This window comes from Phyllostomus discolor, chromosome 2, assembly GCF_004126475.2.
Source record: "Phyllostomus discolor isolate MPI-MPIP mPhyDis1 chromosome 2, mPhyDis1.pri.v3, whole genome shotgun sequence".
Lineage (NCBI taxonomy): Eukaryota > Metazoa > Chordata > Mammalia > Chiroptera > Phyllostomidae > Phyllostomus > Phyllostomus discolor.
Window position 1 is genome coordinate 116,599,168 of NC_040904.2, and position 17,861 is coordinate 116,617,028.

At 40.6% G+C, this 17,861-nt stretch overlaps 1 protein-coding gene across 1 annotated transcript in view; it reads right to left on the reverse strand.

The window, feature by feature from the left end:
* The window catches only part of PARP4 (poly(ADP-ribose) polymerase family member 4), a 130,067-nt gene that overhangs the window by 95,437 nt on the left and 16,769 nt on the right, over positions 1–17,861 (reverse strand). The window contains 6 exon segments of the mRNA XM_028531896.2: positions 2,233–2,370; positions 10,237–10,397; positions 13,973–14,146; positions 15,115–15,252; positions 15,793–15,942; positions 17,674–17,787. Coding sequence (XP_028387697.1) covers positions 2,233–2,370; positions 10,237–10,397; positions 13,973–14,146; positions 15,115–15,252; positions 15,793–15,942; positions 17,674–17,787 — 875 coding nt within the window.

Consider the following 17,861-nt stretch of genomic DNA (forward strand, 5'->3'; position numbering starts at 1 on the left):
AGGAGAGAATCCTAGAAGCAGCAAGAGATGAGGGGACAGTAACCTACAAAGGAGTTTCCATAAGACTGTCAGTTGCTTTCTCAAAAGAGACCTGATAGGCAAGAAGGCGCTAGAAAGAAGTATTCCAAGTCATGAAAGGCAAGGACCTCCATCCCAGATTGCTGTATCCAGCAAAGCTATCATTTAGAATGGAAGGGCAGATAAAATGCTTTTCAGATAAGGTCGTGTTAAAGGAGTTCATCACCACCAAACCCTTATTATATGAAATGTTAAAGGGACTTATCTAAGAAAAAGAAGATAAAAAATATGAACAGTAAAATGACAGCAAACTCACAATAATTAACAACCACACCTAAAACAAAAGCAAAAGCAAACTAAGCAAACAACTAGAGCAGGAACAGAACCATAGAAATGGAGATCACATGGAGGGTTATCAACAGGGGAGTGGGAGGGGGAGAGAGGGGGAAAGGTACAGAGAGTAAGTAGCATAGATGGTAGGTAGAAAATAGACAAGGGAAGGGTAAGAATAGTATGGGAAATGTAGAAACCAAAGAACTTATATGTATGACACATGGACATAAACTAAAGGGGGAACGTGGGTGGGAGGGGGTGTACATGGCAGAAGGGAGTAATGGGGGAAAATGGGACAACTGTAATAGCATAATCAATAAAATATATTTAAAATTAAAAAAAAATAAAATGCCTCAATTATATCATAAACAAACAAACAAACAAACTGCAGTACATTTACACAATGGAATGCTACATAGCAGAGAGAAAGAAGTAGCTCCTCTTCCCTTTGAGAGAGCGTGGATGGAACTGGAGAGCATTATGCTAAGTGAAATAAGCCATGTGTTGAGGGACAAATACCACATGATCTCACCTTTAACTGGAATATAGTCAACCAAAGAAAAAAGCAAACAAAGTGTAACCAGAAACATTGAAATTAAGAACAACCTAACAATAACGAGAGAGGAGGGGACAATAGGGAGAAGGGTTTGCAGGAACTACTATAAAGGACACATGGACAAAACCAAGGGGGAGGGTGAAAGCAAGGGAGGGAGGTGTGTTTGGCTGGGGTGGAGAGGAGTGGTGGCAGGAAAATGCAGACAACTGTTATTGAACAACAATAAAATAATTTTTAAAAAGGCCACTCTCATTCAAAGATTATTATTTTAAAGATTAGTATTTTTATATTCTCTTGTTTTCAAGTAGTACCTTTACAGTTTTATTGTTAATATTTAAATCTTTGCTGCATGTGAAGTTAATTTAAATGTGAAAAACAAGATAAGGGTCTAACTTTTTGTTTTTTTCCAGGTGATTATCTATTTATCCCAATATATAGTATTGAAAATATTATGTTCCTTCCACAAAGATAAAACCTACTTTTATCATATATAAATTCTCTACTTTTTATTTGTGAACTCTTTATTCTGTTCACTCATCCATTTATATACCACCTCACTGTTTTAATATAGCTTGAAAATATATTTTTAATACATGCCTGTTTAATCTCCCTTGTTAGTCTTCTCTTCAGAATTATCCTGGTAATGTTAAATTTTTAGAAAAATGTATGCTGTAGAATTAGCTTTTTATTTCTTTTAAGAAAATCTCATTAATATTTTTGCTATGATACCACTAAATTTATTGGTTAATGCAAGGAAAATTGGCACACTTCTGATGGGTGCAAGTGTCTTCTGGGCCCCTCAATGGCTGTGGAAAGTTTTTTCCTGGTGGATATAGTATGATTCTTTTTAAGTTTCTTATTAGGTATTAATTATAGTCCAGATTCAATCATATTTTCGCCTGCTTCCTATGACTTCAGTTTCAGTCCTAATATTAAGCAGTTATTCAAAGCAAATAGAAAACTACAGTGATATATTGAATTGTATCTGGACATTCTAATTAGACCTTTCTCTTTAAGTTTTGGACTATGCTGAGATGCAACACACATGGAAAACTCATAAAATAGATAATCACCTTCTTCCTGTGATGCTGTCTTCAAGAACAATTCATACCCATATACTATACTTAAAAAATATATATATAATAAACACATCATTTAAATTATATACTCATAATTTAAAGTGTTCAATTTTGTCTGGAATGCAGTTAGCTGGCTGACTTTAACTGAAGAGACTCATATCATATATGAAAAAAAAACTGAGAAGAAGTAAAACACTTCACATTTGTGGGGCTGAAAAACTTGGGGAAGGCAGATGGCACACTTACCGGGACAGGATTCCCACAAAGCTCCGCACAGGAGAGCCGTGCAGCAAGGGCTTCACAGTGCCAAGCTGGCTCAGAAACTCTGTGCTTTCATTCACTCTTCCAACTCTAAATATCTGCAGGACGTCCACAGGTCTTTTACTGTAAGAATTAGGAAAAAATCTTGAGGTTAAATAATTGAAAGCAAAGTGAAAAATCATTATTAGCAACAGAAACCACCAAATAGCCCAAACATCTGATGCAATGAATCATAACACATTATATCTTGGAAATATTATGCAGCCATTAAAAATCACACTAAAAAAATAAATAAGAATGTGAAGTAAAACTTACAGTAAAATATAAATTTTAAAAGTAGGTTACAAGGCCCTGGTTGACAAGATTAGTTGGTTGGAGTGTCGTCCCAAAACATCAAGGTGGTGGGTTCAATCCCTGGTCAGGGCACTTAAAAGAATCAACTGATGAATGTATAAATAAATGGAACAACAAATCAATGTTTCTTTCTTTTTCTCTCTGTCTTTATTCCCCTCTCTGTCTAAAATACTTTTCAAAAAAGTAGGCTACAAAACTTACTGATTCCAAATTTTGTCATATACTATATACTATATAAAATACACAGGTTGAATGAGCCCATTCATTCATTCATGTGTTCATTCTATAAAGAGACTCAGTGCCAAGTATTCTGCCAGGCACTGGAAGTAAGATAACATGGTCTCTTGCTTCATGGAACTTACGTTCTAATGAGAGACAAAAATCAATAAGTTAACAAATGCCTGATTTTAAGTGCTTCTCAGGAAAACAACCAGGTTCAGAGAGAGGTGGTCAAGAAAGGCCTCTCTTTGGAGGTGACATGTATTGGAACATGGCATACATAATGCTGTACATATTTTCGAGATCTAACTGCCTCTTATGGGAAAACATATTGGACTGGGCAGGAGTGGCAAGAACATCAGGAAGCATGCTATAGATGAGACAACAGTGGTCTGCACTAAAGGTGGCAGCAGTGTAAAAGAAAGCCAGTGGATTAAAGATATTTGGAAGCAGAATGGACAGAACATGGCAATGTGGGGACAAGGGAGAAAGACTCATCAAAGGTCAGGTGGGTGGCTAAGATGGGGAACCATGGGAAAAAACTGGGGGTACCACTGAGGGAAAGAGCTGTGGGTGCTGAGGGGTTAAAAAATGCCTCAATAAGAGGCATAATGAGAGCTTATTGAGCAAGTCTTCCCAGCTCCATGCTCGATGGTGTCAAGTGATATAAATACTCCTACCATAGCTCTGGACAAAAGCCAAGAAATATTACAAATTGGGACTTTTATTCAGAGCGCTAGTCCACCAGCATACCACCGGATGGAGAAAAGAACCAGAAATTCGGTTAGATCTATGTTCTGCACCAGTGTTTGCAGTAGTTATATAATCTCTGGGCTATCCTGAGTGGTAAGATATGGGGTGATCTTTAATTCTCTTCATGTTTTTACATAGTTTCTAAACTTTTTTAATATATATTTTATTGATTATGCTATTACAGTTGTCCCATTTTCCCCCTTCACTCCCCTCCCCCTGTACCCCCTCTCCCACCCACGTTCCCCCCTTTAGCTCATGTCCATGTGTCATACTTATGAGTTCTTTAGCTTCTACAGTTCCCGTACTATTCTTGCCCTCCCTGTATCTATTTTCAACCTACAATCTATGCTACTTATTCTCTATACCTTTTCCCCATCTCTCCTCCTCCCACCCCCCTGTTGCTAACCCTCCATGTGCCCTCCATTTCTGTGGTTCTGTTCCTGTTCTAGTTGTTTACTTAGTTTCTTTTGGTTTTGCTTTAGATGTGGTTGTTAATAATTGTGAGTTTGCTGTCCTTTTACCATACATGTCTTTTCTTTATCTTCTTTTCTTAGATAAGTCCCTTTAGCATTTCATAAAATAAGGGCTTGGTGATGATGAACTCCTTTAACTTGACCTTATCTGAAAGCACTTTATCTGCCCTTCCATTCTAAATGAGAGCTTTGCAGGATAGAGCAATCTGGGATGGAGGTCCTTGTCTTTCATGACTTGGAATATTTCTTTCCAGTCCCTTCTTGCCTGTAAGGTCTCTTTTGAGAAATCAGCTGACAGTCTGATGGGAACTCCTTTGTAGGTTACTGTCACCTTATCTCTTGCTGCTTCTAGGATTCTCTCCTTCATTTTTACCTTGGCTATTGTAATTATGATGTGCTTTGGTGTGTTTCTTCTTGGGTCCAGCTTCTTTGGGGCTCTCTGAGCTTCTTGGATTTCTTGGAAGACTGTTCCCTTTGCCAGATTGGGGAAGTTCTCCTTTATTATTTGTTCAAATACGTGCTCAATTTGTTGCTTTTCCCCTTCCCCTTCTGGTACCCCTATAATTCGGATGTTGGAACGTTTAAAGGTGTCCTGGATGCTCTTAAGCTTTTCCTCATTTTTTTGAATTCTTGTTTCATCATGCTTCCCTGCTTGGTTGATTCTATCTTCCTTCTGGTCCACTGCATTGTTTTGAGACTCAGATTCCTTCCTTTCACTATTGGCTCTCCTCTGTATATCTTCCTGCATCTCTTTTATGGTAACCTGCATCCTTTCATGTAATTTGCGCCCAAAATCAATCAATTCCGTGAGCTTTCTGATCACCAGTGTTTTGAACTGTGCATCTGATAGATTGGCTATTTCTTGGTCGCTCAAAAGGCTGAGTCCTGGAGGACTGATCTGTTCTGTTGGAAACATATCTTTCTCTGTCTCTCCTTTTTTCCCGGTCTGGTCACTCTTGTTACAGTGTGGGGCGGAGCCTTAGGTGTTCACTGGGGCCGGGCACCCCAGTCGCTAGATTGTGATGTTATATGTGGGGGCGGGGGCGGGGGCGGGAGCGGGGACGGGAGCGAACAATGGCGGTAGTTGCATTCTCCTGGGCTCAGACCCTTCTCTGGGATCCTGGGCTGCGAGCTCTGCCCTGGTCCACAATCGCTGCCTCACTGGGTCCGCTAGCTGCAGCTTGCATACTCAGGGATCACCGCTGCGTTCTTGCGCCTCGGATGGCTGTCGCGCCGATTTCGCGCCAAATTTTCCCCGACCTCCACGCGCCGCCGACCCGCGCCAGCCCCGCGCCCACCCGGCTCGTCTTCTCCTACCAGTCTGGATGTATGGGTCTACTTCAACTTCTTGGCTGTCCGACTTCCATTCAGATAAATCCTCTGTCAGTTCTGGGTGTTATTCTGTCTGTAAATTATTGTTGTAAATTATTGTTGTTCTAATCTTGGTTGTGCGAGGAGGGACGGTGCGTCCACCTATTCCTCCATCTTGCCAGAAGCCCCCAGTTTCTAAACTTTTAGCAAAGTATAAATTTCAGAACAAAAATTAACATGAAATAAATCATTACTAGTGAAATGAAATGAAGAAAATCTAATTTTTCTCAGCAGCAGAATCTCTTCCTAGAAAAAAGCCCACCTTTGGTGGGTGGGATGGCAAGGTCTCCAAGGGCTTGCTTGGCTTGTATGAGGTGGTTGAACTGCACTGCCTCTTCAGGTCTTCCCTTTGACTCCCTGGGAAAAGCCAGTCACTCTCCTCCTGATTCTACCTTCACTGTCGCCAGGTTCTTCATTAGTATTAAATCACAGCAGAGACTTCCAGCAAGATGGAGGCATAGGTGGACGTACCGTACCTCCATGCACAACCAAGATTAGAACAATCACAATTTAGAGGCAGAATGACATCCAGAACTGACAGAGAATTTATCTGAATGGAAGTCGGATAGCCAAGAAGTTGAAGTAGACCCGTTCATCCAGACCGGTAGGAGGGGCAGAGAGGAGGAGTGGGCGCGGGTAGCGGCACGCGGAGATCAGGGAGAACTGGGCGCATAAGGCAACCAGCCGGGCGAGTAAGGCAACCGAGTGCGTAAGCCTTCCGGGATGCGCAAGATTGCAGCGCAGCAGTGGACCCTGAGTACGCAGGCGGTGGCGGGCAGACCCAGTGAGGCCGCACTGTGGACCACGGCAGAGCATGCAACCCAGGATCCCAGAGTGGTTACTGACACCCCAGGAGAGCGGAACTACCACTATTGTTCCCTCCCACCCCCACCCCGCCCCCACATACAATGTCACAATCTAGTGACTGGGGTGCCCAGCCCCGGTGAACACCTAAGGCTCTGCCCCTCACTGTAACAAGAGCAACCAGACCGGAAAAAAAAAAAAAAGGAGAGAGAGAGAGAGAGATGTCTCCAACAGAAGAACAGCTCAATCCCCCAGGACTCATCCTTTTGAGTGACCAAGAAATAGCCAATCTATCAGATGCACAGTTCAAAAACACTGGTGATTAGGAAGCTCACGGAATTGGTTGATTTTGGGCACAAATTACATGAAAAAATGCAGGTTACCATAAAAGAGATGAAGGAAGATGCACAGAGAACCAATAGTGAAGGGAAGGAAACTGGGACTCAAAACAATAGAGTGGACCAGAAGGAAGAAAAAAACATCCAAGCAGGAAAGAATGAAGAAATAAGAATTCAAAAAAATGAGGAGAAGCTTAGGAACCTCCAGGACATCGTTAAATGTTCCAACATCCGAATTATAGGGGTACCAGAAGGGGAAGGGGAAAAGCAACAAATTGAGCACGTATTTGAACAAATAATAAAGGAGAACTTCCCCAATCTGGCAAAGGGAACAGTCTTCCAAGATATCCAAGAAGCTCAGAGAGCCCCAAAGAAGTTGGACCCAAGAAGAAACACACCAAGGCACATCATAATTACATTAGCCAAGGTAAAAATGAAGGAGAGAATCCTAGAAGCAGCAAGAGATAAGGGGACAGTAACCTACAAAGGAGTTCCCATCAGACTGTCAGCTGATTTCTCAAAAGAGACCTTACAGGTAAGAAGGGACTGGAAAGAAATATTCCAAGTCATGAAAGGCAAGGACCCACATCCCAGATTGCTCTATCCTGCAAAGCTCTCATTTAGAATGGAAGGGCAGATACAGTGCTTTCAGATAAGGTCAAGTTAAAGGAGTTCATCATCACCAAGCCCTTATTTCATGAAATGTTAAAAGGACTTATCTAAGAAAAGAAGATAAAGAAAAGACATGTATGGTAAAAGGACAGCAAACTCACAAATATTAACAACCACACCTAAAGCAAAACCAAAAGAAACTAAGCAAACAACTAGAACAGGAACAGAACCACAGAAATGGAGATCACATGGAGGGTTAGCAACAGGGGGGTGGGAGGAGGAGAGATGGGGAAAAGGTACAGAGAATAAGTAGCATAGAATGTAGGTTGAAAATATATAGGGGGAGAGTAAGACTAGTATGGGAAATGTAGAAGCTAAAGAACTTTTAAGTATGACACATGGACATGACTAAAGGGGGGTATATGGGTGGGAGAGGGTGTACATGGTGGAGGGGAGTGAAGGGGGGAAAGTGGGACAACTGTAAGAGCATAATCAATAAAATATATTTTTAAAAAATCACAGCAGAAATCAAGGGGAGGGTCAAAAGTCAAACCAAAAGAAATCAAAATAATCTGATTATATATGAAAGCAAAATAAGGAAAGGATCTAAAGAATGGATTTTTAAAAATTGAGGCAAAATTCACATAACATAAATTTAACTATTTTGTTGTGTACAGTTCAGTGGTATTTGGTACACTCAAAATGTTGTGTGACCACCACTCTATCTAGTTCCTAAACATTTCGTCACCCCAAATACCACATACTCATTTAGCAGTCTGCCTCCATTCCTCCTTTCCTGGAACCAGGCAATTTGCTTTTTGTCTCCCTGCATCAGATTTACCTATTCTAGACATTTCATATAAATGGAGTCATACAATATGTAGTCTTTTCTGTCTGGCTTCTTTCACTCAGCATCATGGTTTCAAGGTTGATCTATGTTGCATCATGTGTCAGTGCCTCATTCCTCTTAATGGCTCAATAATATTCCATTACATGTATATATCCTATTTTGTTATTTTTTTAAAAGATTTTATTTATTTATTTATTTATTTATTTATTTATTTTTTAGAGAGGGAAGGGAGGGGGAGAGAGAGAGACAGACAGACAGACATCAATGTGCGGTAGCTGGGGTTTATGGCCTGCAACCCAGGAATGTACCCTGGCTGGGAATCGAACCTGAGACACTTTGGTTCCCAGCCCGCGCTCAATCCACTGAGCTACACCAGCCAGTGCAGCTATTTTGTTATTTAAATCATTCACCCATTAATGGATATTTCAGTCATTTCCACCTTTTGGTTTTTGAATGGTGCTGCTGTGAACATTCATGTACAAGTATCCGTTTGAGTACTTATTTTCAGTTCTTTTGGGTCTGCAACTAGGGTGGACTTGCTGAGGCATGTGATCATTCTGTGTTTAATTTATTGAGGAATAGCCAAATAGCAGCTCTGCCATTTTACACTCCACAAGCAATGTGTGAGGGTTCCTATTTCTCCCCATTTTAATCAACACTTATAATTTACCACTTTTTAAAATATAACCTTCTTAGTGGGTAGAAGTGGTATTGGGAATGAAATTTAAAGATTACCACCTGAGAAAGACAGAACATATTTTAAGATAGGTCTGAATCCATCCACAGGAAGGAGTGGCTAGGTCTGGTTGGAGTAGAGCACTGGAAAACCAACTCCTAACAACAACGAAACCTACACATGACCTGATTGGGGCATTTGCAGACTTCCATGGTATAAATTCTCCTACTAGTGGTTGAACAATCAGTTAACAAAATTTCTAAAAATTTAACCACTGGTCCCCCAAGCTGGTATGAGAGCTGCCATTCACCACTGTTGGCTCTAAGGCATATGCAAGGCTGAAGCAGGTTTACCTGGATGTTACCTAAGATTCAACATGCCAGCAATGCCCAAAAGGGAGACTTCAGGCACAGGGGTGCTGCTGTGGGTTGAACGACCAAGCCAATAAAAGTAGTCTCCACCCTTGAGAAAAATCAATGAAAGTAATTTCTGAGCCTTTGAGGCTGGATCCAGGCTCTTGGCTGGGGTGATTCCACAAAGGCCCTAACACCACTGAGAGCTGTCTGAGCAGCTGAGCAGCTGTGTTTGTTATTACTACTGCTGCCACAGGTTGCAGAATGCATACCAGCACAGGAAACAGGAACGTGCACAGTGAGTGAGGAAAGAGGTGACTGATATGGAGGGGTGCCATAGCTCTTATAAGTTTTCAAGATGCTTATGCCATAGAATGGTCATTTTAGAAACTTACACACATATTTTTGTGTATAACACAAATATATGTTAAAATCTTAATTTAAATTCATTTTCTTATGTAACACCCTTCAAACAGAACCTTAACATCCTTTGACTTAAATTTTTTTAAAAACCTCATTTATTTATTTTTTGTTTAGAGAGAGGGGAAAGGAGTGAGAAAGAGAGTGACAGAAACATTGATGTGGGAGAAAACATTGATTGGTTGCCTTCTATACTTGCTGCAGCCAAGGACTGAACTCACAGCCTAGGCATGTGTCCTGACTGGGAATCAAACCTGTGACTTTTTGGTTTGTGGGATGATCCCCAGCCAACTGTGCCACATCAGTTAGGGTTGATTTCAATTTTTTTAGTTTAATTCTCATCAAGATTTGGTAACCCTGAAATCCAAGTGGAATAGTAGAAAGTGTTTTTCAAGCATAGCACACTGCCTCATGCCCTATTATAAATACAGAAGAGTCCTGGCCAAGCAGCTCAAGGGTTAGAGTATCATCCCCATGCACCAAGGCTGTGGGTTTGATCCCTGGTCGAGGCACATACAATGAATGCATAAATAAGTAAAACAACAAATTAATGTTTCCCCCACCCCTCTCTAACCCTTCCTCTCTTTCTCTAAAATCAATTACAAAATTTAAAAAAAAACATACACAGAAGAAGTAATTGGTCATCACAACACAGTTACCTCGTTACCAAGAATACATGTATCTAGGGAATTGTGGCAATCGATTGTTTCCAAATCTGAAATAACATTACAGAAGAACAGATCGAAATGCATTTCTTCATGCTTACCTGTGGTTATTTTGCAATACCTCTTCTCTGAGTCTTAAAAACTCCTCTGTGTTCTGTCCTACATGCTCAATCTTGCATCGCAAAGCTCGGTATTTGGCAAGAGATGGTGGGTTGGGTTTGGAATGATTAGTTTCACAGACATTAACCATGTCTCTTATTAGCTGTGGATGGAAATGATACACAGATGTTAGAATTACCACATATCCAAAAATTTACATTACATTTCCTCAAAAAGATTGAAAAAGTAAGCTTTATTCACCAAAGCTTTTGATTAATATCTACCTGTATTGTAAGTGGCATATTTTTTTTAAAAGATTTCATTCATCCTATTTTTAGAGAGAAGGGAAGGGAGGAAGAGAGAGAGAGAAACATTAATGTGTGGTTGCCTCTTGCATGCCCCCCACTGGTGACCTGGACAGCAACCCAGGCATGTGTCCTGACTGGGAATCAAACCAGCAACTCTTTGGTTCACAAGGTGACACTCAATCCACTGAGCCACATCAGCCAGGGCATGTAAGTGGCATATTAAAGGTAATATAGTCACTTCAGTGACAGCAAACTACAGGGTCTGGTAGAAGTAATGCCTGCCTGAGTGTGGTTGGTAGGGTAATAATGTGGGTGTAATAATTTATAGTTTTAATTGAAACATTTCACCTAAAATATCATATGCTTGTGCTTGGATGTGATATTGTTCTGTTACAGAAATACATGCTTATGATTTTGTAATAAAAGATGTTGTAATAAAAAAGGGGCATTATTTGTGCCAGACCTGTACACGGTAATAATAACAGTGGCCATGACTGACATGGCTCAGTGGGTTGGGCATCATCCCACAAAGCAAAAGGTTGTTGGTTTGATTCCTGGTCAGGGCACACACCTGGATTGTGGGCCAGATTCCCAGTGGGAGCACACGAGAGGTAACTGATGGATATTTCTCTCACACATTAATGTTTCTCTCCCTGTCCTTCTCCCTCCCTTTCCCTCTCTCTGAAAATGAATTTAAAAAGTAAAAAAATCTTAAAAAATAATAATGGTGTACATGAGGACAATACTTCATTATTCATAAAGTGTTTTAGGGTACATTATTCCTTTAACTATACTACAATACTGGACTTACTATTATTAGATCTTATTGTCCTCATTGTATAGGTGAAGAAAGTGAGGCTCTGAGAAGTTAAACTAATTAATTGCTCATGATCGTGTAGTGAGGAAGGGAGAGTGACAAAACAGGAACTCAGATCCACAGGCTGCGAGTTCAATTCTGCTTAACGAAAAAGTCATTAATCGTGTTCTGTATGGCATGCATTGTATTAGACTTGAAAGATACAAAGATGCATAGGACATGGGTCCCTTCCCCAAGTGGGAACCCAAGAAGGTTAGTATACTCATAGGTAATGGAGTTTGGAGGAGAGAACACAGCTCCTAGATATTCTGAATTAGGGTTAATAGAGGATTATGCTGCTTTTAGCATCATTGGGAATAAAAAGGATATTGCCACAAGTCTTCATGATGCATCAACCATAAAATAAAGGATTAAGAAGTACAAATTTCCAGTTACAAAACAGTCACAAGGATGCAAATTACAGCACAGGGAATATAGTCAGTAATATTATAATAACTATGTATAGTGCCAGATGGGTACTAGATTTTTTGGAGTGATCACTTCATCAGTTATACAAGTATAATCACTATGTTGGACACCTGAAACTAATATAATGCTGTATGGCAATGGTAATTGAAAACTAAATTTTAAAAAATGGATACATTTGTCTAAATAGAAGTAAAAATTTCTGTATGGTAAAAGAGAACAAGTTAACTACCACCAACACAGTCATCACAAGCAAAGTAAAATAACCAAATAACTGCAGAAAATACTTGCAACTTATATCACAGATGAAGCTTCCTAACTTATAAAGAGGACCTAAAATCATGAAGAAAATGACCAAGACCCAAAAGAAAAGAGACAAAGGCCATGAGTAGACTGTTCACAGAAAAAGAAACACAAACATCCCTTAACCATTTGAAAAAGTGCTCAGGCTCACCACACGGAGGGATCACTTCCAATCAAGAGATTGGTAAAGTCTGAAATTGACAAATACTCTGTTGGTATGAATACCAGAAATAGAAACTCATGCATTGGTGGTGGGAGGGCAGAACAGTATCACCCCTGTGAGGGAATCAGACAAAGTCTATCACAGTTACATCCTTTAGTCCAGCATGTTGACTGTTGGCACCATATCCCAGAGCTACCACTGTACACGGAGAAGATGACAAACATACACGGTTATTCCCTGTGGCTCTGTTTGTGATAGCAAAGTCCAGAAAGAATTGAAATGTGCAATGACAGGCAGTATGCCCTCCAATGTGGCACATCCCACAGTGGACTACTATGAAGATAATCCCCATGTACAGAGTATTTTAAATGAGGGAAGTCGGTACAGAATGGCAAAGATAGTACACTATTATTATTATTAAATATTATTCTACCCTCTATTTTTATATAAAGTAATATGCTATATTCTTATTCGTATTGATTTGCATAAAGAAACTGTACAAACACTAACAAGAAACTAGTCAAAATGTTTATCAGCATGAGGAGTGGGGATGGGTCAGAGGGAACAGTGTATAATAGAAATCGTTCTGAGTGTACTTTTTTAGTATCATCTTGAATTTTAAATTAGGTAGATATATTATCTTCTGAAAATATAAAATTTAAATTAAAAAGTATCTGGATGGGCAGCATCCATACCCTCTCAGTAGCAAAACCATTGATAAAGGTTCTTCACTCTGGATGCAAGACAAATCATGGAATTTACATTCGGAAGGGTCCTATATCATCTCATTGTTGATTCTTCACTGATTTGGGTTACAGACTCCTCTGAGAACCTGTTGAAAGCTATAATTTCCCCCAAATGTGCAAAATTTCACATCTATAAACTCCTCTGAAGTTTAGGTCAGGCATCTCTGACCTTGGCTCAATCCCTTCAACCATGAACAAGACAACTCAGAGCCAGAGAGGCACACGAGTTCATCCAAGGTGGGGTGGACTGTGGCTGCCTCCATGCTATATTCCTTTTTGCTAACTGAGCCTTAATCCTCCCCCCCGAAGCTTGAGGGGGATGACCCATTTCTGAGCAGTCACAGTAACTCCATTCCCCTGGCCAGTGACTGCCTCAGGAGTGTACATAACTCAATTCTGACTAAAGCAATAAAAGTCTGCCAGGGGCTTCCCCTAAGATAAACCAAAACACATATTCTGGGTGGAATGCTATGAATTGTAGCTGTAAGCTGATGGAAAGGGGAGTCAGGCTTACAGAAGCTGTCATTTTATAGGCAGGTCAGAGATATAACCTTGAAGTGCACTGGACCAGCAGCCACTATACATCTGGACTTCTTGTTATACAAGGTAATAAATGTCCTCATTGTTTAAGTCAGGGGCAACTTCGTTTCTTTGCAGAAAGAATCCCAGCTCATCTTCTGATCTGGAAAATTATTTTACAGAGTAGCAATTCTAAACATATTTGCAATTGTACTACTATTCCGACACCTTCCAGTTTGGAAATATGGTTCAGATAACTTCCATGAGGACTGAAAACATTCTAAAATGGCTCAGCAATTTATTTTTGAGCAAACTCTAGAGATAACTTCTGTGACTCAGTGTTAATTTGTTCATCAGATTTGAAAACACCCCTCCCCCAACATATTTTAAACTGAATTCTATATTCCAGAGATTTACCTGGCAGAGGTCCTCTTTCTTGGCTAATAGTCTCAGGTTAACCTTTTCTGTTGTTGTACCTCTGTGAGGTATTAATCTGTAGAACTCACTCATCATCTTTTGCAGTTGCTCTTCTGTCTCTCCATTTTTCAGTGCTTGCTTTACTAGGAGGAGAATTCCCTCTGCTTTGCTCACCTTTAAACAGAAGATGATATACTTATTAAAATGAGATCTTAATCATATAGAAAGTGAAGAAATATATAAAAATAGCTAAAATAGTTGCCAGACATGTTGTAAATGTTAGTTTTCTGGACACCTGTCATAAAACAAACACGGTGTTTACTGGAGATATATCCTGGTGGTGATGACAACGCCATGAGGAGTTTCCCAAACTGGCTTGGCTTAACGAGAGGGAAGAACCACAGTCTGTACTACATACAATCCATATGTCTATATCTATATATTCACAGAGAAAGGAGTACTCATGCAATGGTAGGAGACCTGCTTTTCACATGAGACACTTAGAAATATGTCAGAATCAAACTAGGAGCAAACTGCACCAGAACATGTTTTGAATGACACAAGTACTTTTTGGACTCTACGCCAGGAAACGTTTTTGCCCTGAAATAAATTCATTTAATTCCATAGAGGAATTGTCTGTATTATTTGAATATGAGAATGTACTTGTACAAGTTGGACCACTGAGAACATTTTCTTTCATCTGCTCTTTTAATTGTATATAATTAAGAAGAGCAGTTTCTGGCGGGCTGGGAGCCTGCCTCTCTTTCCCTTGGAGGGTCAGAGGTACAAGGCTCTGAAGTAGGTAAAATGGAGTAGATTAGGATCTGATTAGGGATGAGAGGACCAAGAACATCCATGTCTCTCAGGCCTGCTACAAACCTCCTGACCAAGAGAAGTGGGCCTCCTGATGAGCCAAGCTTTGATCAGCAACCATGCCTGACATTTTACATGTGGGAATGTCTGGTTTTCTTAAAAGCTTATCTCTCCTCAGTGTGGCCTGCTCCACAATAAGAAGAAAGAACAGGAATGTATCTAAAAATAACAACCATTGCTCAAACAGAAGTGGTGCCACTGAGGCTAAGAAACCAGGAAAGTAGATTTGTTAGGGTGCAGGCTCTGTTTCAAGGACACGTGTGACTTACATCATTAAGACTGATCCTGCTCATGGACTCGAGGAGCGTGTGCTCCAGGTGGCCAAGCGCCTCTGCCCAAATCATCTCCACTAAATCACTCACTTCTTGGCTCAGAGTGCTTGAATGTATTACCTCCTCCAATAGCAACTGCAACAAAATAGCAACAAAACAGAAAGTTTTCATGCTGTAGGTTTATTTTTAATAGAGATGATCAGAGGTATGAGAATAATTACAGCCAAGAGAAGGCTGCTCACACACAAGTAACTGTTGATACTATGGGCCTCCCCTTTCTGTTCAGCTCTCCCTCTACCTCCTCCCTAAACCATCCCTCTTCCCCCCTTCTCTCTTTTAGTCCCATTTTATTTTTCCTTTTGCCATTTTCTTCACTCTAAACTTTAGGCCTGCCAATGGAATGAGGTTAAGTGGTATTAAGGGTGAAGGACCCCTGACTCCTGGCTCAGGTTGTAGGAGAATCTGATAGCTGTGATGATCTGTTGCTGGAATAAGCCCTAAGTTTTGAGGCTCATCCTGGAACTCCTTTTGTAGCTTCCAAGCCTTTCTGTGGGTTCACTGTTCCTTTTCCTAACTCCCACTCTTCTCTCTGTCCAGTTTTTCATTTGCCATAAAGAAAACATTTCTCTTAAAAATAGTTGATAACACAAAATAACATAAATAAATCAATCTTACTGCTTGCAATTTCTCGGATGCTAATTGGGTGGCTTCAGGGGTAAAAGATTCTCTCAGTAGAAATCCTTGTTTCTTCAGCTCTTCAATGTAATTTTCATAGTATTCACTTGCATCAGCAGAGGTGTGCTTTACAGAGAACTGATCTCTAGGCTGTGAATATAGTATGTAGCAAAAATGTGAGCATATGAGGATACAGTAACTTAGTGTCCATCTTTACTGAATACCTACTATGTACCATGGGGATAGGAACATAAACAAGGCCTTGGATCCCTGCTATTGTCAAGGGAACCATGACACTGACAGACCTCCTCCTGGACTGGTAGCTACAGGACACCTCTAAAACTTGGCAAAAAACTATGTCATGTTCAAGTACTGCATTGAAGGAGGTAGAGTTCTGACTACTGAAAAAAATTAATAAAATTTAAAATAAACCATTAAAAGTAAATAAAATCTTTAAAAAGGTGGAATTATTTCCATCAAAATGGTTTAATAAAAGAGAAGGGTCTAGAAGAGAATCTCTTCTGGAACAGCTCCTTCTCTGCTTGTTAAGTGAGGGTCATTTCTATCAAGGTGAACAGACTCGCCATGGAGACACATGTCTGAAGAATGTGCCCAGCAACAAGTCCTACAGAGAGCGGGAAGAGACTTGCTGGCTTAGGCAGCGTCATTGTTTTTTTCTCAATAAAGGAAAAAAAATGATAACATTGTATCATTATTTCCAAGTTGATTTTTAGTTTTTACCCACACAACTAAATCCTCCACCAAAAATAGCCTACATGTTGATGTGAAAGGTTAACAAAACCCTTTCCCCTTCTTGGACACACCTGAACTTGGATTAACTTTTTATAGGTGTTCCCATGGAAACCTTTAAGGGTGGAGTGCCAGCTGTAATATTAGGCAAAATAGCTTTGGTAATAGTGACTTGTCAGTCAATTGCATTGGCACTGGAAATTCAGTGAATAAACCATAAACAGCGATGGGAAACCTGCGTGATGGGGCTCCCCTGGGAGAAGTGACTCCAATAACAGACTCTTCCCTTAATTAAGGGCATCTCAACCCCAGGCCCTGTTCTAAAAGTCAGGGGCTCCTGGGGGTGAGCTTCTACGCCAGGCGGATCTGCACCCATCTGATATGAGCCTCCTTCCTTGCCCAGAGCTAACCCTGGTGTGGGCACAAAGCAAGCATGTCCACAGCCTGAGCCAAGTGCTGGGAGGACCACCAGCCCCACTGAGCAGTGCCCATGCATGCTGCTGTTTCCTGACTGTAAGCTGAATGTCTAATAATAGAAGACAGTCTGACGGTTTTGTAGCATTTTCTTTGAACTTTAGGTATTAGTTCTGAATTTATTTTTGTTTCATAGTTGTTTTAGGTTGGTCTCTACAAAGCCTTCCTTGCAGCTCAAAGCCTACAACAGCTCAGACATTTCGCTGTCACAGTGGGTCACCAGTGGGTCACAGTGGGTCAGTCATAAATGTGCTATTTCCTCCCAGGTGGCAATTTCTGAGGAGCAGGTATAAGTATTCTTTATACTTGGATTCTGGCCTCTAGTAAAATGCTTGGTACATAGTAGCTGTGTGAATGGATTGCTTCGAAAGGTATGGAAAGTTTCTGTAAGCAGCTCAGTACACGGGTAAGAACTCTATACAGTGAGTGTCTTACTCCAATGAGCCCCTCTGTGCTGTTCTGGTCAAGGGGTGCTGGGCTCACCCTGCTCTCCTTACCTGGCAATTTTCAAAAGGGAACACATTTTGACTTTTCAAACCTATGTACCAGGCAAAACGAAAAATATGAATAGGTTGGCTACTTCACTAGCCAATGTTAAGGGAACTAGTTATGAATGAGGGTAGATAAACATGCAGAAATTGATAGAAAGACCATTACCTCAGTGCCACCGGCCGGGAGGAAGTGTGCGGCTATGAGGAAGGCTGGGTCCCCTGGGTCTTGGGAGCACTGCAACTCCACGACAGCAGTTTCCTGACTTCCCTGGGGCCCCACCTGGAAAACAGCTCGGTCTATCATAAGCAGCTTTCATTAAACAACAAATTGTACATGCCATTTAAAAAGGCTGA